The sequence below is a fragment of the Drosophila busckii genome, chromosome X, assembly GCF_011750605.1.
Source record: "Drosophila busckii strain San Diego stock center, stock number 13000-0081.31 chromosome X, ASM1175060v1, whole genome shotgun sequence".
NCBI classification, from domain to species: Eukaryota; Metazoa; Arthropoda; class Insecta; order Diptera; family Drosophilidae; genus Drosophila; species Drosophila busckii.
The window spans coordinates 22458847-22481394 of record NC_046608.1 but is presented as its reverse complement, the minus strand read 5'-3'; the positions used below and the strand labels follow the sequence as shown (position 1 = coordinate 22481394).

Genomic DNA, 22548 nt, shown 5'->3' with positions numbered 1-22548 from the left:
GAGGGCATCTGATGTTCGTTTTTCTTTGATAGCTGTGTGTGTGGGTGGCACAAATGCTGAACATAGTATTTTTAGGAGGGCATTAAATAACTTAATATTGGCATAAATAGTGCTTATACAAGTAATTAAGTGAATTCTCCGTTTTTGCTGCACGACGCCTGCTGAACTACTATGCGAATTTTACATTATTTAATTTATTATATGTATGTATGTTGTTTCTGTTCATAATTTAGCTAAATTACTAAAATTTATTTAGGTCTTAAATTTTCACTTATTGTTTTCTTGTTACATTTTTGTTATTGTTATTATTGTTGTTGTTGTTGATGTTCTTTTTGTGTTGTTATTATCTCTCTGCGTTTTGTGATTCTCGTATTTGGTTGTTTTTTGTCTTCTACGCGAAGTTACTATCCAACTCTCCCTAAACTTTGTTTATGTTTTTTTTCCAATATCAACGCTGTCGTAATTTTTCATACGTTTCCATATATAATAATTATATATGTTTGTTTTTTTTTTGATCATCATATCGTCAATTAATATTTTTTGTTGTAACTCTCTAACTCTCTCTAGTTCTCTCTCTTTTTGCTTATACTTCTTGTTGCTCTTTTGCTATCTTTGAAATGAACTTCCCACGCCACTGCTGTTGCCTCTTAAGATTACTTCTTGACCATCTTCATGAGCATGTCGGTGGAGAGCGACTTGGGACGCTCAATGGGCAGGCCAAGAGCACGATCCCAGATGAGAGAAGCGAGCACGCCAAGCGCACGAGAGACGCCAAAGAGCACGGTATAATAGTTCATCTCCTTCATGCCATAGTATTGCAAGAGCACACCAGAGTGAGCATCTACATTGGGCCAGGGGTTCTTGACCTTGCCGGTTTCGGTAAGGATTGGGGGCACCACCTTGTAGATCTTCGAGACCAGCTGGAACAGCTCATCATCGGGCAAATGCTTCAGCGCGAACTCGCGTTGGCAGGTATAACGAGGATCGGTCTTGCGCAGCACAGCGTGGCCATAGCCAGGCACAACCTATAACAGCAACAAAAAAAAAACCGCAAACGAATAATTAGCAAAAGGTAAAATAATTGCCACATTATGTTTAAATGTTTACCTGTCCCGACTTGAGCGTCTTCCAGATGTAATCCTTGAGCTGCTCCTCCGATGGGTTGTTGCCCGCTTCCTTCTGCAGCTTGCGCAGCCAGACGAGCACCTCCTGGTTGGCCAAACCGTGCAGTGGACCAGCCAAGCCGTTCATGCCGGCAGCGAAGGAAAGATAGGGATCGCTGAGAGCAGAGCCAACCAAATGCACAGTGTGAGCAGAGACATTGCCGCCCTCGTGATCGCTGTGGATGGTCAGGTAGAGGCGCATCAGCTCGGTGAATTCAGCGTTGTCATAGCCCAGCATCTTCACAAAGTTGGCCGACCAATCCTTGCCAGATTCAATTGAGCGCGAGCCCTTGCCGCCACGATAGGTGTTGCAATAGATGGTGGCAGCAATGACGGGCAGCTTGGCAATCAGATCCATGCTGTCCTCATAGACAGACTCCCAGTACTTGGACTTGTGCACACCCTTGGAGTAGGCCTGAGCGAACTTGCTGTCATGATTCAGAGCAGTGATGGCAGCCGAGAATTGTGACATGGGATGCAGAGTTGTTGGCATGTTGTTCAACAAGGTGACCACATGCTGGGGCAGTGCAGCACGATCGGCCCACTCGCAGGACAATTGCTGTACCTGCGCCCGTGTGGGTACCTCGCCAGTCAGCAGCAGCCAGAAGAGACCCTCTGGCAGTGGCTCGCAGCCACCTTCGGCAGCGGGCAGCACCTTCTGGCACTCGGGAATGGAGAGACCGCGGAAGCGGATACCCTCATCGGCATCCAGCACAGATGTCTCTGTGACCAGGGCCTTGATGCCGCGCATACCGCCGTACATCATGTCAATGGTCGTCTCGCCCATTTTGGTTGCGCCATGCTGCTTCCTGAAGTTCTTCACGCGCTCCTGCTCCTGCGGGATCTTCACGGCCAGCACTTCGCGCAGGCTCTGGCCATCGGCGGCAATCTGGCGCACACAGGCTCCAATGGCAGGCAGTTTCTGCATAAGAGAAGGCATTGTATAAATATAAATTAATACTTTTCGATACTTGGGGGAACTGTGTAAGCAAAATTGTATTTGATTTTAATGGGTTGACAGACAGTGTTGTCAAATTTATATTTTTGAATTTGAAATTTGAAAGGTTAACCCCACACAGCAGCCAGGGAGTGTCCCATATACAGCAAGTCGAGATAATGGGGTTCAAAATTCTCAGAAATATAAATACAATTGATTGTGTATATTTTAGTTGCAATTATCAGGGGCAATGCTACGTTGGCGCCCTAAATGTTAATCAATGCAAACAAACAATACTAAATTAAATATTGTGCCCCGCAGCGTATAATTACATTTTGTGTATACAAAACATATGATTGTATATTTTTAATGACAATAATGCTGTCTACAGTTCATTTGCTTATCGAATAGCAATCAGCTGATCAGTTTCGACTGTCATTGAGCTGTACTTCAAGTGGCAATTGGGTGTAAAATTACGCTCGTCTGACTTGCAGCGAGAGAGAGAGCGAGCGTTGTCTGGCGACGTGCATGCAAATACAGTAATTTGGTGATAAGCAGCAGCAGCGACGACGGCGGCCCACATTTGCTTAGCTCGTTCTCATCTCATTCCCCATGACTCAGTGTTTGCACAGACATTGGCCCCAATGCACACACATGCATACAAGCATGCAAACAAACACACACACGCACACATTGAAGCGCTGCAACTTGCTGCGGAAATCTGAACACGCGGCCACGCAAACAAAAATTTTGACCCCTAACGGTCAGCAGCGTAGTCTAACCAGCTGACCAGTTCTTTCGTTCCGTTGGGAAAATTCCAAGCCGCATTCCACGCTTATGCGTGTGGCGCTTTGTTGTTGCTAAGGCCCAGCGCTCTAAACGTAACGAAACGAAATGGAAATGGCTGTCTCGAGTCCAAGTCTGCTCGCGAGCGAAACTGAGAGCGCGATTCTTGATTTGACAGGCCGCTCTCTCTCTCAATGCGTTCTAATTGCTCTCTCTCATGTTGTTGTATTTTGTATTGCGAATAGTGGGTCAGGCAAATTCAATTAACCATGTGAACTTGTGGCGCCGCCGACTTAGTATTTTTTTTTTTGCTTGCAAATTAAATTGCACGCTTGCTGCTGTTGTTGTTGTTGTTGTGCATACATATTGATTTATGTAGAAACCGGTTCATTGGAGCGTGCACCGAAACGCGTTTTCATTCAACCAAATTGAATAACAATTTACGCGTAAAACGTTTAACGTTTCGCCTATCAATCAGCTGATTGATTGATTGACTGATTGATGGCGCTGCGCGTTAAGCGAATTAACCATGTTTATGCATACGATTTTATTTAAATGTAAACACGCGTTGAAATACGATACGATACACACTTTGATTAAATTTAATCCACAATTACAGTTTACAGTAGACAAGAACAGCAGCAACAACAACAAAGAACAAGAACAGAACTCGTTTGCAATTTGAGCTTTAGCCGCAGAAACCAAAATTTGTACGTTTTGTCAAGTGTCGTTTCATTTTTACCGCAACGTCGGCGTCGCTGTCGACGTCGCAGTCAATAAGCTTTGCTTATAATTAAGCTGTTACAAAGCGTTGTGGATCGCTTGACGTTTATGTTTCAAAATTCCTTGTACACTGGCAGCCTAGCGATTCTAATAGAGCTGAGCCGCGAGCGGCGACGCCAATAAAAAGATGAGCGCGCACCATCAGGATGATTATGAGCAAATGGTGCTCAAACAATGAGCAAATTATAGCTTTAGTTTATTATTTTAATATATAATTATGCCTCATCACACTCCAATATCTTGTAAGCATTTCATTCTAGTAATCAGATTTATGGACCGGCTCCCCAGGATGACAACACAGACAATACGAACTTAGTAGCAGAATAGCTCCGAATTTGAGCGGCCCACAACCACAAAGGAGCAGGAGGAAGGTGATAAGAGCTAGAGTGGGTCTGCTCTCTACGAACGCAGTATCGCAGATTTATAACTCACGCGCTATTAATGCTTATTTTATCACTTAATCAATTATATTATTATGTATATAGTACTAACTAATTATACACTCTTTGTGAAATAAAACAATCGCAGCAGCACAGCAGATCGCGTCAAATTGTCAGCCGCCAGCAGCAGCAGGCAGCGTAGGCAAAGGCATGTGTCCCTTTCCCATCACAGGGCGGAATGCGCCGGGCCTGTGTGGCGGTGGGCGCGGACAGGACGATTAATTCTTTGCTCTCTCTCCTCGATAGAGGGACAACGTGCAATAAACAAGGTGTCATACGCTTCCAAGCGTATGCAGATATAATAAACACAATTTCAGTCAGTTTCAATAAAACAGTATGTAGGATGCCCCGCACACAAGCTTGAACTTACATTGACAATAAAAAAAACCAAATTAAACAACCTTCAGTTAACAATTGTTGTTAGCACAGATGTGCATACAAACAAACGTATATAAATTATATACTAATTGTACAAAAAGCGAATGCATCAGTTACCTTCAACTGTCAGCGATTTTGGTATACAACATAGATACATTAGTATCTAACAAGTTGCTCTCTCGCTTACTCTTTCATAGAGTAGCCGAAACATCGCATGACGTTTTCAATTATTAGCTTTTTAAGCAATTTTTATTATGTACATACATACATATATATTTTATATACTATTTCAATTGAAGTACACAAGCTGCAGCTTCCAGAGCAAGTGCACATTATTAATGTTTAAACAAATGTTCGCTCTGTTTTTAAATGTAAACAATGACGTAATCAAATGCTTAAAATTTTTTATAAGCCATTTGGGATTTACATACAATTAAGTAAAGCAACTTTGAGTCAGCGCTGAGTTTAATGGGGACTTTACACTTGTGAGACGAATACGCAGAATTATTTAATGATTTGAGTTCCCAGTTCGTTGCATTTGCTCTCTTTTGCTCTTTTGTTTTGATTTACTATGTTCTTTATCACTTAGCGATAAATTCCAAATTCAATTAACACCTTTGACTGGCGTGCGCTCCGCTGTGGGGCAGGAGTTTGGACACTCTATCAGCACACGCTGCCAATTTTATTGTACATATATACATACATATGTATGTATAACTGATTTCAATCTTGATCATGTGCCATACCACGCAAATTTGTCATGCTTATCAGTTAAGCTTTGTCAAGGCATATAAATAAAAAAGCAGCAGCTGTAGTAATAGTATTGTTAACACAATATGCATCACATGATTGTCATTGACATCTTCCACACTTTGCTGTGGAGAGCTTAGCAAATGCATATCGGCGATTATATTTCAAAATTCCATGTTAAGTTTGTTATCTGGCAAATAACTTAAAATAGCCAACGTTATATACACACAGAGCGAGTCACTAACGGTAATTTTCAAGCAGCCATAAATGCTATTAAAAAAAAGAAAAAAAAAACTTGCAGGTGCTACACTTCAAATTGCCACAAGTGTTTTCCTCTGATTAAAAAGGCAACAATGGCCATAAATTATGCATATATAAATTTAAAAAGTAAAATATGGCTTGCTAATTTAGTTTAATTTCTAAATTTCTGCTTAACGACTTACTACTGTACTTTACTTATACAACAAATTTGAACTACTTAGTTGCCTGCAAAAATGTTCTGTCGCTCTCTTATGCAATCGGCGCCTTTATGATCAGCTGTTATGCCAACAAAAAAAAAACCCTTTGGCCTTACTCTTTGCAATGCAAACACGCAAACGTTACAGACTCTCTTATTAACGCCAATGTTTTTACGTAATCGCCAACGGTCACGTAGTGTGACGTTTTAGCAGCTGAGCAAAAAAAAACTTTTGCCGCCTTTGCTATTTATTGCAAAATTCAAATGTCTTGCATGCACATATATATACATATATATGTATTAATGTATTTATGTAAAATGTCTTTGCTTGCATTTGACATTTAGCTACTGCAAATGACCCACTAAAAACATTTTAAAAGCGGAAGCAACTACACCCTTTTAACATTTTATGCAATTCTTGTATTTATAGCAAAAGCTATGTAGACGAGTGAAGGACGTTGCGCATTTTGGCGCAAAGCCAACAACAAATAAAAGTGATACGAGCAAAGCAAAGAGAGAGCAAGTGACTGAGAGCGCGCGGGGGAAAGAGAATTTAGCATATGCATAACATTTAGCGAAAATAACAAAACGCAAATGAGCTTAGTTAATTTCATATTACGCATTGAAAAATGTTTGCGTCATAGGCTGGCTACATGTATATGCGAGATTTTTTTTGTTATCTGTGCAAATTGTAAGAGCGCAATACTCCCACACAAATGACGCGCCATAGGGCGAAAGAGAGAAAGAGAGCGTGCAACCCCAAAACAAATGTTAACAGCCGTAACGTAACAGCAACAACAATAGCGTAGTGCTTAAAAGGAGGCTCGTCCTGTAAGCTACATTGGCGTTGTATCTATGTCGCATGTGTTGTGTACATTTTTTTTATTGATTTTTTTGCAATTAGGAAATCGTCAAGGATTGCTGCTGCTTACATAACGCGCGCAAGTTGCAGTCATGCGAGTTTTTTTTTTTTTTTGCACTGCCGGCAAATGTTTGGCGGACGTACAAAGGTCAAACGACGGGCAAACTTTTTGGGCTAAATGCAAATTGCACTAGAAGATGTTGCTAAAGAGCAGCAGCTACAACATTACTACTAGCAGGTGACGCGATTTGCTAAAAGAGAACGCGCGCGCGCCTCTCTACCTGCTTAAGAGAGTGGAGAAGATAGAGCGCGCGTTGTGAAGCGCTCAGAGCGAGCTGCTGTCTGTTTTGGTGGTTGCCACTCTTGTTGTTGTTGTTCTTTTCTTTTTGTTGTAATACATTACATTGGCATATTATACATAAGAATATAAAGAATCCCAGGCGACGCCTCGTGGTTTTAAGCCAAAAATTTACTTGCTCCACCACAGTTATTTTGGCAAAATGCAAAACAAAAGTTCATTAAACTGCGACTGCGACTGCGACGCTTGCTGCGACTGCGTTGCGCGGCTGAGAGTTTTATTTATAAAAGATTCACGCTTGGCTATTTTGGCCAAGTGAGAAAAAAATCTGCCTTTATTTTTTGCAGTTATGTAATCGCCGGAAAATTAGCACATAGCCATACAAATTGTTAGAAGTAGTATAAAGATAGCAAGGATTTTTAAACACTGCCCATTAGTGAACTTATCAATTGGATTAGCGTGTTGAAAGGGCAATTAATTTATGTATGTACACATACACACACTCATTTGTATATGCGTGTATGTATAATTGCGCTGAGTGGTTTTTTTTTAATCACAAGCACATGGCAGTTTTATTTTTTGGCGTGACGTGCCCTTGCCAACGCCAACACACACACACATACACGACGTAGTAATGTGTGTTTTATAGTTGTGTGTAAGCATGATCGTTGGCAAAGCCACGCTTTGCCATATATGAATGTAAGTGCGTTTGTATGTGTAAATGTTGGGGCAGATCCTTAGCAACAACAAAATGTTGCGCGCTAAACAGAAATTGATCGAAACAGTTATTTTAAAATACAACTCACCTGAGCCTCAGTCAATTTACGTGCGGAAATGCGAACAAGCGCCATAATTTATGCTAATCTTGTCTTGGCTTAGAAGTAAAATCAAACACTGTTGATATTTCCAAAAAAACACTAACACGCACACACACAGCAAAAAAATTACTTTCCCCCAAAGTGTTGAATTTGGAAATGTTCTTTCTACTTGACTGGCGAGCGAGACCTCTACCTTTTTTTACAGCTGCGCGGCAACTGAATTAGTGTTGCCGAACGTGCCTTTTACCCGTCGCATTTAGCTATTTTCAGCGGCCAACCGCGGGAAAAATTTAAAGCAGAAAAGGCTGTTTTTATCTCTTACTGCGTACGATTGAGAGCAGTAATATGCATATTTTGAGCAAACTGGTAAACGACAGCACAATGTAATTAAATATGCATTAAAATAAATGAACACACCATTGTTTAAAGCATATGTAATATTAAGTATTAGTTTGTTAGCTGGCTTGTTAGCTAGTTGCGCTTTTAAAATACCAATTTAAATACCATCAGCTGTTTTGAATAAGCGCAGACCTTTGCGCGCTTTTAAATTGCTAGAAAATATTCATAAGTTTATATACTAAACACTTACCAATTCGAGTTTAGTGCTACAACATGTTGTTGGCATACGATTCAGAATTGTATAGTAACGAAATTGATTACCAATTGTAGAGGTACACCGAACTGCCATGCGGAACTGCACCATGGTTGAATTTAAAATGTGTACACAATATTGTCAATAAGATAAAACAAAAATGCTACCAAAAATAAACAAATTTTTCTGTTGTCAAAAGAGTAAGAGTTGCCAGAAATTTATGCTGACAGCAAATACTGAAAAAAAATATGTTTTGCTAGTATTGAAAAACATGTCATGCTTTATTATGATAGAAAAACAAAAAATACTCAACACATAACTTATTAATTGTTTAAGCAAACACTGTGTTCAACAATATTTTTATAGTATTTTTTTGGTGCATAATCGAGAGCTGGTCACACTGCGCTGCGTGTTATGCAAAAGGCGTCCAGAAATTTTGGATTGGCAAACCTTTTCTCCTTTAAACAATATTAACAAAGCGTAAGTGTGTCAATATAAACTGCATACAATACGCTGAGTATAATAAACTTGACATTGCAGCAGCCAACATGGCGACGGCCGTGCCGCATGTGCCCCCAAAGCAGGACCTGCCACCACCCGGTGGCTACAAGAAGATTCCCTTTGCCCGTGTGCCTCCCAAGAGTTATTTCACAGGTTAGACCATATATAAGAAGAGCTAACCAGTATACTAATCGATTGCGTGTTGCAGGCTTTGGCATGATTGGAGCCTATGTGGCAATTACTGCTGCTGGTCTGGGCGTCTATTATCTCACAGCTAAGAAAATAAAACGCGACGAAATTGAAATGCGTTCCGCACAGAATGTGATCTTCCCCATCTTAATTGCTGAGCGTGATCGTGAATTTCTACGCCAACTGCGTCGCAATCGTGATGAGGAAGCTGAGCTCATGAAGAACGTGCCCGGCTGGGAGGTACTGTCTATTTACTGCTAACGTTATGATTGTTTATAATTTATGCATTCGCTGTTGCTGTTTCTTTTTAGGTGGGCACCTGGTACGGCGAGCCCGTGTACAAGACTTTGCCCGAGGATACGCTAGTCACGCCTATTTTCAAGGAGTTCTATGCCCACTCAGACTACAAATCGTATGCTAAGCGTGCCAATCTGAAGCTCTGGTCATAAAAGTTTTGGCTTTGAATTAGTTAATGCATAATTGTGAAAACCTAATTTTTTGTTTGTAGATTTGCCTAAGCGCTCATTTTAAATGAATAACAGCATCGGTTGAAATGAGAAAGAAATAGAAATTAAGGTTGTTTGAATTTCCCACACGAGCAAAGCTTTTAAAGCTCTAATTATGCTATCAAAGATTTTATCAGAGAGATTATCGAAAGAGAAGGTTATATAAAGCATTTGATAGTTTTGTCTATATAATTGTGGTCGCATATCTAGTCCGAGCGAGGCTCATATTAATATTGAATATCGATTTTGGTTTTTTTGGCTTTTCTTGTTACTCTTTCTTTATTGAATTTTCACATTAATGATGGATTTCTTAAAGTATTGCAAATTAAGCGGCGTTGCTAAGATTTATAATAATCGTATGTAGTATATGCGTTTAGGTATAATAATTATTTAAAAAATGTACGTACACTATACATCATTAATCCAAAACGCCACAGAGCAAAGCCAAAATTACAAAAAAAAAAAATTTAATTAAAAGAAATGAAAAGTTATCCTGATGACAAAACTAATATGTCGCGACACTTCAATAACAAATATACTAATAATTACAGCTATGTGTTCATTAAAAAAAATCGAAGAAAAGATTATAAGATAAGATATAGTATGTGTGTATAATTGTATGTGTGTGTGTGTGTAAAGCTCAGCTTCGAATGAAGAAGAGACTTGAGGCTTGGCAGCAAAAGCCCAACTGGGGATGCTATATCAAGTGTGTGTGTGTGTGTGTGTGGGTGGCAGGACGTCAGCAGATTATTTGGAAAACATGCGAAGATTAAAATTTAAGCGATATAGTGTTAAGGAAGCGTTATGTGACCTCCTGAGCTGTTTGCTGACGCCGCCTTCGTCTGTTTAAGTTGTTGGCAAAGAGAGTTGAGTCTAAAATATAAAGCCAAAGTAGTAATTAACAACTCTGGGTGTATAATTAGCAATGTAACCCACCTCTGCCACCAATTAGCTGTTTGTGTTTATGTATATGTGTATGTGTGTATGTATGAAAAAAAAACTTGTGTCTAACTGCTCTTCAGACTGTTGCTGCTGCTGTTGCTGTTGATTGATAACAATGAAACGCATGGATAATGACTCTGCTGCACTTGCTCGTGGGCATCGCTTGGAGTTTTACTTCATGTCGCGACGACGCTTGATGCTGCCATCACAAGTGGGCAGATGGCGCTGCAGAAATCCTTCGAAGACAAACTTGCGGCCGCAGCGTTCGCAACTAAACTCACGCTTCTCTTCCACCTGCTGCTTGTGTTGACGCAATGCCTCCGCATTGGAGTACTTGTCACGACAGGCATCGCAGGCGTAGCGACGCTTCACTTGGCCCACATCGAAGACCACCGTGAAGCTTTGGGCGCAGAACGAACAGTTGAACTCCTTGACCACCACTTTTTTGCCGCCATGCTGAGCGGCCAAAGCCTCAGCCTCAGCCTCGAGCTTGTCCTGATGCTTGTGCGCCTCCATGTGTGTCTTGTACTTGTGTTCGTCCACAAATTTACGATAGCAGCGAGTGCAGCGATAGGGCTGCTCGCCAGTATGACGCATCATGTGCTCCTTCAGATATGCCACCGAGTTGAAGATTTTGCTGCACACCTTGCACTTGCGCTCCTCGGCAGACACTTCGTTGCGCTGCCGCAGACAAGCGCGCATATGCAGCTTCAAAGAGCCGGCGGCGCTGTAACAGTTGCCGCAATTGGGGCAATAGAAGGTCTTGTTGCGCGACTGTGAATCAGAGTCGGGGCTGTGATCAATGGTGCCCTCGAAAATGATGGGACCCATGTCATCTTCGTCATCTTCATCAACTTGCTCGCCATCTTCCTGCTCCAAGCCCACTATGTCATCTTCATCAAGCTCTTCATCATTATCTTCCTCCTGCTCATCCTCGTCATCATCATCGCCCATAGATGGCACAATATGCAATATGGTATGCCCATCGGCTTGCTCAATGGTCTCAATCTCCTCCACAGTGCTATTCTCTCCCGCCTGCTGCAGCGTTACAGCGTGTCCATTCTCATCAATGATCACCTCCTGCGCATTGGCCAGCGCCTCATGATCGCTATCGCTGAGTGTAATCACAGCTGTCTCCGTATCATCATCATCCTCATTCTCGTTTGTGGGGGTATACGCATAAGTGTACTGTGTAGTGGCCTCTACAAATTCGCCCTCGTGCTGTATGATGACAATTTCCTCTTTGTTAGGTGCCGCCGCGGGGCTGGAGAGAGTTATGTATTTCATGCGCTTGGAGTTCATAGTGCTATGAGGCAAAAGAGTCGTTTGTTGAAATAATGAGTTGCAATTTATTGACAAGCTAGACAAATGCTACTATGATACCTTTTTTTTTGGTACGCGGCGTGGCGTAGCGTCAGCGCCCCTCTTCCAGCAAATTTGCCCTTGTTGGTATGCGTGATGTCTGTTTCGCTTTAGTTGCGTATTTAATTTATTTTATTTGTTTGTAAACAATGTGGGAGTATGTAAATTGCTTTTGGCGCGTTCAAAAATCTACTTTTTCTTACAATAGTCAACACTCTTTCGCGACTTTCTTGCCACCAAGTTTAATTCTTCAACTTTATCACAATTTTTCGTCAATTGTGGCAACATCGTCAAACAATGGTCACATTGGCTGCAAATGCAGTCTTTTTGCAGTATTTTGTGTAGCAACGTGAAGGTGGCTGCGATTACGTAAGATGAATTTGCGTTACGCTAAGAATTTTACGTTACGTTGTACTTACAATTTTCTAGTTCAATCGCTTACATAAATTATTTCTGAGTTAATTACAAATTTTAGCTTATGTTAAACACATATGTAAATGCAATAAAAATAAAATATGGCATTTTATCCATAACATCTTCTCTGGCAACGCCGAGGGCTGTTGCAAGTGTAGGAGCAGGTCAACCCTACGCATGTTAATACAGCGCGCGTATTTTAATTTACAGACATTTTTTGTTGCTTAATTTTGTGTTTTTTATACGTACATGTACAAAATTAGGCAATTGTATTTATATTATTTGTATAGCTTGGAAAATTGTTCCGATAGGTTTCATTTATATGTTTAAAAGTGCGTATTAATTTAAGTGCCTAATTTTTAATCTCGATGTGGACTCGCTGTTAACACTATTAAATGTTAAAAACACAGCAGAAAATGTTAAAAGCTGACTGTTCGGTAGCCACTAGTGCGTAACCGTTACCTTAGCGGTTAACAGCTTAACAGTCTTATGCTAAGTACAACATTAGCGGTTAACCGGTATAGAGTAGTAGTCATCAAACTGCCAACCGCAAAGTGCTGACGCTTGTCAAACTGTATTCAACGTTATGCTGCAGCAAACTGTGTTTGTGTTATTATTTTTTTTATTTATTAAATGAAATTGAATTAAGCTGATTGCATTGCAATGCTAATGTCAAGCAGCACAGCTACGCAAGAAACTTGCGCAATGTGATAATGTGACTACGCCAACGTGAACGTAAAATAAAAGAAATATTAAAAAAAAAAAAAAGAACGCAAGCTGAGCGGAGCGCTCCCTGCTTTGCGGGTGTGCGTGCGTGTGTGTGTTTGTAAATCCGCGTATGTGTATATGTGAATGTGCGCGCGTATGTGTATAGTTTCGGTGTGCGGCCTGCCGCAGCAGCAGCAGCCTGAGCAACAACAACAGACACAAATTACAATTCTAACTACAAGGAAACTAAAATGAATGTTCTGCATAAAATGGGTAAGCAACTAAAATTTTGAGAAAATTCATATTAGCATTTTGGCTTGCGCCTTTTCAACACCTGCAGTGCAGAGATGCTACACACACACAAACACACAGACAGAAATTTTTATATGTATGTATGCCTGGTGCATGCTGCAGAAGGCGCTCTGCCAGCTCCTTGAGCAACAATTTATGCACAAAAGTGTGTATATACGTGTGTGCTGGTGTGTGTGATTCACAATGGGACATTTGCAGTTATAGCGTCACAGAAATCAAAAATCCTGTTTCTTAATTACCGCCCACGCACTGGCAACGGCAACTTGGCTCGAGCCCAGGCACAGGCAGAGGCGCATATACACCTACACCTACACTCACTCTCGCACACACACACACACACGCATACACAGAGCTGCATGCATACATACATACATAATATGATGCGTTGGTTTATCAACAAGTCTATTTTTAGTGCATGCGCATCGGGAAAGTATTAAAAGTGAAGTAACACAAAATTTTTGCCCTGCTCGTGCGTATGTATGAGTGTGTGTGTGTGAGCTGGCTAGAGCTAACAGCCGCCCATGCATAGCGCACGCACGCATGTATGTGTGTGTGTGTGTGTATATACTATACGTTTGGCCCAGCCGCCCATTATCCCGCCAGCAGGCATTTGATATTTGGCTCTTGCTCTAGAGCAGCTCTATCTCGCTCTACAGCTTGCTCTCTCGCTCTTTGACTGCAAACTCCCACGACCTGTGACAGCAGCAGCATTTCTCTGATTCCTGGGAAACTGCAGTTCGTTCTTCACTTCCACATCCACTTCCTGTGAACGTCATAGTCGCCCACGCATACAGCTCGAGCTCTGCAATATGCATGTGTGTGTGTGTGTTTGTATTTGCGTGGGTGGGTGTAACTATTAATAGCAGCAGCACATCAATTTGTTATTTTTATGCAAACTGATTGGCATTAACTGCCGGCTTTGGGCTAATTGAGCAGTAAATAAAATAAAGCTGCTTCTTCTTTCTTTTTCCCTACTAGCTAATAAGCTTTGCGTGAGCTTTTTGGCCAAAGCGTTTACTGCTTGCTTGTTGTTTTTTTCTTCTTTAGCTGTGTGCGAGTGCAAAGTCTCAAGACGCATACACACAAACACACACAGACACAGACAAGCTAACAGTTACATTTGCAGCAGCTTATTTTAGATTTGATAAGCAGCAAATGCATTACAGTGCAAAATGAATGAAGCGCAGCAGCAAAATGAGCAGAGCAGAGCAGACAGACAGCGCAGCAAGCGGAGAGAGAGAGAGCGAGAAACTTAGGCACGCAATAAAGTAAAGTACGTAGGGCGAGAGAGAGAGTCGCTCTCACTTCAGCAAAATGCTGTGACGAGCCAAAACGTAATTGAAAGTGCAAACATTTGGACATGTGTGTGCTATGCAATTACAGTGGGGCAAAAGTGGTGCAAATTGCGCAAAATAAATAAATTGCTTAAATGCAATTAATTATTATAACAATAATAATAAAATGCGAAATTGAATAAAATAAAATTGCATTGCACACCACTGTGCTATTGTGGGAGCGCGACCACCTAGCCAAACGGCCGATTAGATTGTACGCTTGGCGTGTGTGTGCGCGCGTGTGTGTGTGTAAATTGACGCGCTCAGCGCTCATCGCTGCCGCTGCCACTGCCGCAGCTTTGGAGCGGGCGCCGCCGCAGTTTAGACAGAAAGTCTCAGTCGGTCAAAGTCAGTTCAGTCGCATACGATATTTTCATACAAACGGTGGGGCGCGCGCGCGCTTTAACTCTTCGAGCCTCAACTATTGTTTATGACTTACTATTATTATTACTACTACTACTACTACTATTACGCGTGTGTATGTGTTGATATCACATTTGCGTAGTTTAGCTGCCTACAATGTGTAGCTAAATTTTCGTGTCTTTTTTTGTTGTTTACAAATTGTTCTATTTGTTTGTTATTGTGCAATATATACAGTTATATAAATTAAGCGGCGTGCGCAATGCGCGTTTTGAATACCGAGCTGCGTTTGCGCTTTAAAAATCGCAAGCCACGTCCCTTCAATCGAGCAGCGAGTGCTGACGATGCCGCCGCCAATTCCCCAACTACACTTTACTACGAAGACAATGGAGCAATCAGCATACGTACGTACACACACACACACATAGACACACATACAGTCAGCACATTAATTGCTTGATTAATCTTGAAATTAAACACACATAGCTATTGCAATATGAAACTATTTTAATTGAGCATAAAGTTCCAACAACAAATTGCTAAATGTCAAGCCGTGTGAACTTTGCGTGACCTTGACAGCTGCTGTAGCTGTTGATTGATAAAAACAAAAAAAAAAACGCTGTTGATTATGCTGATAAGCGCTGATATAAATGATAAAAACGTACTATATATAGATATAAAAAAAAAGCATGTGGCGTAAGTTTAAGTTTGATTAAAAATGTTAACGCTTGTTGCTTTGTTATAAATAAAGCTACAGGATATGCCACTCGATAAATGACATTATCAAGCAAATGAGTTCGCTTGGCTGATATTGATATATATAAACTATAATTTTGGGCCTGTTTATTGAACAACGAAAAGAAAAAAAAATGCTTAAGGCCAACGTAGTGCACTCAATTAAACAATTTGATTAAGCGGCCAGCGCCAGCTACAAAATACAGTTGAATGAGCAGTTATATATATATATATAATATATGCATACAATTTAGTCAATGGTCTGGAAGTGCAATTGACAATTAGCCGCTGCACTTGTGCAAATTGTTTAAAAAATAGAGATAAAGAACGAAAGGAAAGTTACAAGCTATTAGCTGATAGCTGCTAATCTAATCTAAGTGACTAACTAAATATGCATATGTAATTGCATGGCCATGCTTAACAGTTAGTTTTGTACTGACAAACAAAAAGTTATTCAAATAAATGTGTGAGTTGCTGTTTAATTCTTTTTTAAACACTTTCTAATGCTTGCACTTTCTAATGCAACAAAATAACAACAACAATAGACAGAGAGAGAGAGAGAGAGAGAGAGAGAGAGAGAGCAAGTCCATTTGTTAAGCACAATATGCTATATTGTTATACTAACTATTCTACGTTTATCAATATTTTCGACATGTTGACACATTCATTCATATAATAGATACATGTATTCATTTACTATTCATAGTATGAGTGTCTGTCTGTCTGTCCCAACTGTCGACAGCGTTGGAATTTGTGTCTCTGCTGCTGCTTTTTTTTTAAACGTTTCATTGTGTGTGTGTCATGCATAGTTATCTAATAAATCATATATATAGTATATATGTGTGTGCTTTAGTTGAAGCGCACTTTGTCAATGGGCATAACGGCATAATGACATGTTTGCCTAATTGCTCTTTGCGTCTGTGTGCGTGTGTGTGTGTGAATGAAATGCAATAGGGCAGTGAGTACAACTTGTTTAACTAGATTAAAGGCTAAGCGGCTTAGGCTGGCGGATTAGGCGAATTGCATTTATTATGTAGTGCGATTTATTTAATGCACAGTGGAATATAAATAAAAATAAAATATAAAAATAAATAAATATAAATAAAACTGTTGACAAAAAGGCATTTAAAATTAATATAAATATATATATGTATATATATATAAATTTAACTGCTGCAGAAGTATTTAAAATGAATTAAACCAAATTATTATTTAGTGCAAATTAAAGCTTGCGATTTATTTTATGTCAGTGAATAAATAAATATAAAATTAAATAAAATCTAAAACATAAAAATAAAAATAACAATAAAATAATAAAAATTAAAATTAAATAAATTTAAATAAAATGTTGACAAAAGGCATTTTAATTATAAAAAATAGTAATATACATATGTATATATCAATCGACTATTGCCCAAAAGTATTTAAAATTGAATTAAACAAATATATAGTTAGTTAGAATTGAAATTATTATTTAGTGCAAATTAAAGCTTGCGATTTATTTTATGTTGACTATTATTGAATTGAAAAAGATATTGTAAATTAATAAAAATATATATATATAAATTTCACTATTGCACTAGTATTTAAAATGAATTAACAAGCATTTGTTACTGCTTTAAATAAAAAATTATATAATAATTAAATAAATTTAACTATTGCCCAAAAGTATTTAAAATGAATATAGTTAGTTAGTTAGTTATTGCAATTTTTTAACATATGTTACAGCACATTTAACTAATTATTTAATGCATTTAGCAAGCGCTTTTTAATAAAAAAAAATTGCAAATAGTGTCATAGCATAATTTAATTGTTAAAGCCAAAGTTAAAGCGCTGTTGGTCACGTTCATATATAATATATATATATATAAAACTGTGTGTTGCTTTGGCACTTGTCGCTTTATTCATTCATCAAGCTACACTTTTGTTATGTTTGATTGTTTATGCTTTTCACTCTCATAACTGCAAACGCTACAATTTGCACTTGAGCAGCACTTTTGCTTTTTTTTTTGTTTTTGTAGAGTTTTCATTTTCATTATGCAGCTGTCGTGTCGGCCAGTTATTAAAAAATAGACACACACACAAGCATAGCGTACATGTATGTTATGTTTATTAAAATTTTTTCTATTGTCCAGCGAGACTTTCTTTCAGCTGTTTGGTGGCTACTTCAACTTTCATTCTGCTTTAACACTTTCCAACGCTTCGTAGGCCTTCTATTGTAATTATTATAATAATTACGCGTAATTGTTAATCAATGTTAACATAATTTTAATGCTTACTGACAGCTGTTGGCTGTTGGCTGTTGGCTTCATTCATGGCGCACGTTTTGAAAGATTGCAGATACAAATGTATCTAAGCGACGACTGCTGCTTGCAGCTATGCAAATGAGTTTTTAACGCCCATGCCAATGACAGTTGTGTGGGCGTGGCTGCATAGGGGTGGCAGAGAGAGAGTGAGAGTATTATGTGGGCTTTGTGGTTAGCTTAAAGCGTCAGCATTGTAAGCTTTAGTTGTTGTTGTTATTGCTTTTGCTGTTGTGGGTGACGTATAACTTGTCACCACACGCACACACACGCACACATGGACAGTCGAGCGCGTCGTTAAGTCACGTTACAACGCCACATTCAATTCTCTATAGGCCCAAACCCAGCCTATATATATATATATATATACATAGTTTCGTTTTCATTTTTGCTTGTGTGTTTTTTTTTGCTTTTCGCCACTTGTCTTGGGTTCTTACGCTATTTTTGTTGTTGTTGTCGCTGTTTCAGTTTGTGCTCGCTTGTTTCATATATAGCGCATTATTAATAATGAAGCGTGCTCAAAAGTTATTTAACCGTTGCTGAGCGCGCACACGTTATAAACAATACTAATCTAAAATTGTTTGTTCTAAAAGTTTGTGTCAAAAGTTAATAACCAAACTATTAGTTTGTATCTTTGTATCTGTGTGTGTGCGTCTGTGTTTTAATTATAAACAAAAAGCAAAAAGTGACTAAGCGCCTATATATATAATTATATTATGAATAATTCTCTGGCTACACAGCGCAAAAAATTGCAAATTATATGCGCCTCACTCAATTCTGGCTGCAATTGCATTTTTTACAGTGCAACAATTCCATAGAAATTACAATGACTCGCTCTCTCTCTCTCTCTTTCGCTACCAATTGATTTCATTAAATTGAATGCATGATGTTATTGCTGACCGCACCTGCAATGACGTCATTGCCATATGCTCTGCCCTATGCTGTGTATATATGTATGTGAACTGTTTGTATATATAAAAAAAATTGTTTAATTTTCGTTGCTGCCACATGAGAACGTGTCATGATCATTGAACTGTGTCCAGCAAACTCTGAAAAAGCAAAAAACCAAAAACAATTGTTTTTGTTGTTTTTGTTTTTATAGTTTTTTTTTTAGCTCGTGCAGCGTTTTTCGCAGTTTGTGTTCTCTTCGTTTGTTTATGACAACTTTAACGATTTGTTGCTGTTTTTTTTTTTTTTATTGTGCCTGTAGCTGTAGCTTATGTCATGTTTATTATGTGTTCATACATATGTTTGTACGTGTGCAACAACAACAACAACAACAACAACAACAAATGTTGCATTTAAAACTAGAAGCTGCAATTGCTAAAAAATTTATCTTAAGCGCTTGAGCTGCGACAATTTGTGAATTTGTGTACATAAAATTTATAAAAAAAAAACAATTAAAATTGTTGGTAATTATAAAAATTATTTAATTACATTATTGAGTTTGGTTTAACACTTTTAATATAAATAAATTATATATAAAATTAATTAAAGTAAATGTGCAATTATCAAAATTATTTAGTTAGATTGTTGAGTTTGGTTTAACACTTTTAATATAAATAAATATTAATGAATTAAAGGTAATGTGCTTTAATTAATTTTATATATAACAAGAAATGCATAAATGTTATAATAGCACAAATTTTAATTTATTGTCTTTAAAATTAATTAAATAAATATTTCAAATAACGCTAATATAAATAAAATGTATAATACTTATATAAAAATTAAGTAAAGGCACATCTTACTTTAACTTTTCCATAAAATAAATGTACAACATATAAAGTAAAGTAATATTTGAAAATATTTATATTTTAATTTTAAAGACTAACAATAACATTTAATTTAAAATAATTTTATTAAATTGAATGAAATTATTAATGAAAGCTTAAATTTAATTTATTTATTTTAGTTGACATGATTACAAAAAATATTTAAATAAATAAAAATATTTAAAAATGTATGTTTTGTTTTAAATTTGTATAATACTTTATATGATTGGAGTTAAACATACCCAATGTGTTTTTAAAGTATTTTCTAATAGACAAACTATATAAAAAACAACCATTATATATTCATTTATATAATATATCAATATATATTGAAAGTTAATTTGAAAGACTAACAATAAATTAAAATTTGTGCTAATTATAACATTTATTTATACTGTTGACTCTATCTAAAATTATTTAATTTGTGCATATTAAATAAAGTGGTGGTTAATATTGAAAACAAGAATTTTATGACTCTTGTTTCGACACTTTGAAAACCAAAATGTGGTTTTGTTCAAAAAAGCAAAAGTTGTCTATGTCGCATTCAATTTGTTTTATAACAAATTTGGTAAGACACTAATGTTAACACACACACACGCACATTAAATATAAACATGAAATGCTTGTGTTTAATACAAAAATTATGCAGTGTAGTAATATTTAATTTAACTGCAACTATGAGTTGTATTGTATTTTTGAATGTTTGTTAGCCTAGCGATCATCGCAGTTAGAAAGCATAACACACACACACACACACGCACACAGCTACAGTTACATGCATAACGAAATTCCATAAATTCCACAGCTGGACGTTTCGTTTGTGTTTTTATATTTGTTTTGTTTTATTTCGCGATCGCCTGCAGACGCGCGCGCGCTCTCTCTCTCTCTTTCGCTCTTTCTCTTGCACTCTCCCAACTGTTATCTAAACTGGTTAGCACGCCAACTGGTTGTTGCTGCTCCCCCTCTCAGCCTCAACCCCCCAGCTCACTAACAATTCGCGAATATTGGTCAAGTTAAAAGCGCGCGCGAGTTTTCCTGTTGTTGTTGTCTTTGTGTTGCTTTTGCATATGTTTGTCATGCACTTTATTTAGCAACATTATCAGTCGGCGGTTGCATGTGTGCCAAATACTCAAGTTCGTACTGAATTCTCCCAATCGTCTTTACTGGTCACTGGTCTAACCGCATTGCTTGCTGCTCCAATTTGCAATTGATGCCAACCGACGGGTTCCCATTCTGTTAACGTTTTTCACCTACTTTGGGCAACTTTGGGCTAATCCCAAGCCGGTTCTAATTGGGTGCACAATAAATTTTTTCGTTGCTTGAATTTCTAATTTGCTTAGCTCCGTCTGTATTATTGCAAAATTGTTTACAGTTGTAAAATTCAGCATAAATTACATTTTTTGAAGAACAAATCAAAATCGTAAATTAGGCCAAACAACGGCAAAAAGGTTGAAGTTTATCTTATTGTTTGCTCTGCCTAACTGTTTGATTGTCTATCAATGTTTATTGATTGCTTTTTGTTTGGCTTCGCCTGCGTATGCGTAATTTCACTTTTTTATAGGTTGTGTGACTAGCGCCAAAAGCCGATTTCAAGGCAAGTCACGATCGTTGCAAAAATTTAAGAAAAACGCCCCCCCCCCAAAGCCCCAAGCAGCAAACAAAACGAACTGCTGATGCTCTTTAAATAAACAACAACAAATTATTATGTTTGCCAGAGTATAACAACTTTCATATATTCTCTCTCTCTCTCGCTCTTAAGTTGGCTAATTGATAACAGATCGCAGCGGTGGCAGCTGATGCTGAGCGCCAGAGAGAGAGAGAGAGAAAGAGAGAGGCGCGTGCCTGACTTTATGCTCTAGTGTAGATAAATTTAGCTATTTTTTTTGTAGCTTAAGATATAATAAAAAAATAAATATACATGTATAATGTAGTAAATAATAAAAAATATAGCTAAAAGTAAAAAAGAAAAAATAAAAATGTTTGTTAGTTAAAAATGAATTGGAAAACTGCTACGAATTGCAAGAATATTAACAAAAGTTGTTTATAATAGCAATAAAATGCCATAATTTTGTAAAAAAAAATACCTAAACTGCATACGCTGCGTATGCTTAATTATGCAAATATTGCACATACGCAGTGTTGTACAATTTTAGTAAGCAAAAGTGCATAACAAATTATGCAGTTTAGTTTTTTGCTAGCTTTATATAGCTTTATTTAGCTTAATTGTGTGCTTAATTATTTAAATATTGCACATACGCAGTGTTGCACAATTTAGTTAACAAATGTGCATAACAAATTATGCAGTTTATTTTATTGAGCATTTTGTTAGCTTTATTTAGCTATTTTTGGCTGTCAGCAGCAGCAGCAGCAGCAACTCGTACATTTGCCTATCACTTAAGTGAGTGTGAATTGCTCGCGCGCGCTCTCTCTCTCGCTCTCTTTCGCACTGAGCGCGAGTGCCATTTGATGCGCTGTTATACGACTTGTTGCTGTTGTTGTTGTTGCTGTTTAATGGCTGGTTTAGCGGACCTGTCGCCGTCGCCGTCGACAATCGTTTTGCCCGTTGCCGTTTTGCGGATTTTTCATAGTTCAGTGCGCTTTCCAGACGACACCACAACAACGACGACGACAGCAGCAGCGTCTGTGTTGTCTAAATAAAATAATTTGTGATTTATTTAAAATAAAAACAAGTGCTAAAAGTTAAATAAACAAACACACACGTAGCTGTGATTGTTTTTTTTATATGTGTGCTGCAGTTTATAATTTTTAGTTTCGTTATCAGTTGCCGCAGTTGCTGCGGCTTTGTTGTTTTTGTTGTTGTTATGCAATAGTTAAAGCAAAAG

The 22548-nt window shown here is 38.1% G+C and overlaps 3 protein-coding genes across 4 annotated transcripts; 1 reads left to right on the top strand and 2 right to left on the bottom strand.

Moving 5' to 3' along the window:
* Positions 1-317: 317 nt before the first annotated feature.
* LOC108605153 (probable citrate synthase, mitochondrial) lies at positions 318-8390 on the bottom strand. Of its 2 annotated transcripts, none has more exons than XM_017994726.2 (3): positions 8262-8390; positions 1108-2085; positions 318-1025 (listed from the first exon to the last, which is right to left on the bottom strand). In XM_017994726.2, exons 1-3 carry the CDS (start codon positions 8373-8375, stop codon positions 654-656), a joined length of 1464 nt encoding a protein of 487 aa, XP_017850215.1. In that variant the 5' UTR covers positions 8376-8390; the 3' UTR covers positions 318-653. The 2 variants fall into 2 exon arrangements, with proteins under 2 accessions (XP_017850215.1, XP_017850216.1); XM_017994727.2 differs by lacking the exon at positions 8262-8390 and adding an exon at positions 7661-7884.
* Positions 8391-8638: 248 nt separating this feature from the next.
* On the top strand, positions 8639-9525 carry LOC108605189 (NADH dehydrogenase [ubiquinone] 1 alpha subcomplex subunit 13). The gene is made up of 4 exons (XM_017994780.1): positions 8639-8744; positions 8805-8918; positions 8974-9194; positions 9266-9525. Exons 2-4 carry the CDS (start codon positions 8813-8815, stop codon positions 9401-9403), a joined length of 465 nt encoding a protein of 154 aa, XP_017850269.1. The 5' UTR covers positions 8639-8744; positions 8805-8812; the 3' UTR covers positions 9404-9525.
* Positions 9526-9623: 98 nt separating this feature from the next.
* On the bottom strand, positions 9624-11380 carry LOC108605176 (zinc finger protein 12). Its single transcript, XM_017994764.1, has 2 exons — positions 10397-11380; positions 9624-10333 (listed from the first exon to the last, which is right to left on the bottom strand). Exon 1 carries the CDS (start codon positions 11354-11356, stop codon positions 10574-10576), a length of 783 nt encoding a protein of 260 aa, XP_017850253.1. The 5' UTR covers positions 11357-11380; the 3' UTR covers positions 9624-10333; positions 10397-10573.
* Between the last annotated feature and the right edge of the window lie 11168 nt (positions 11381-22548).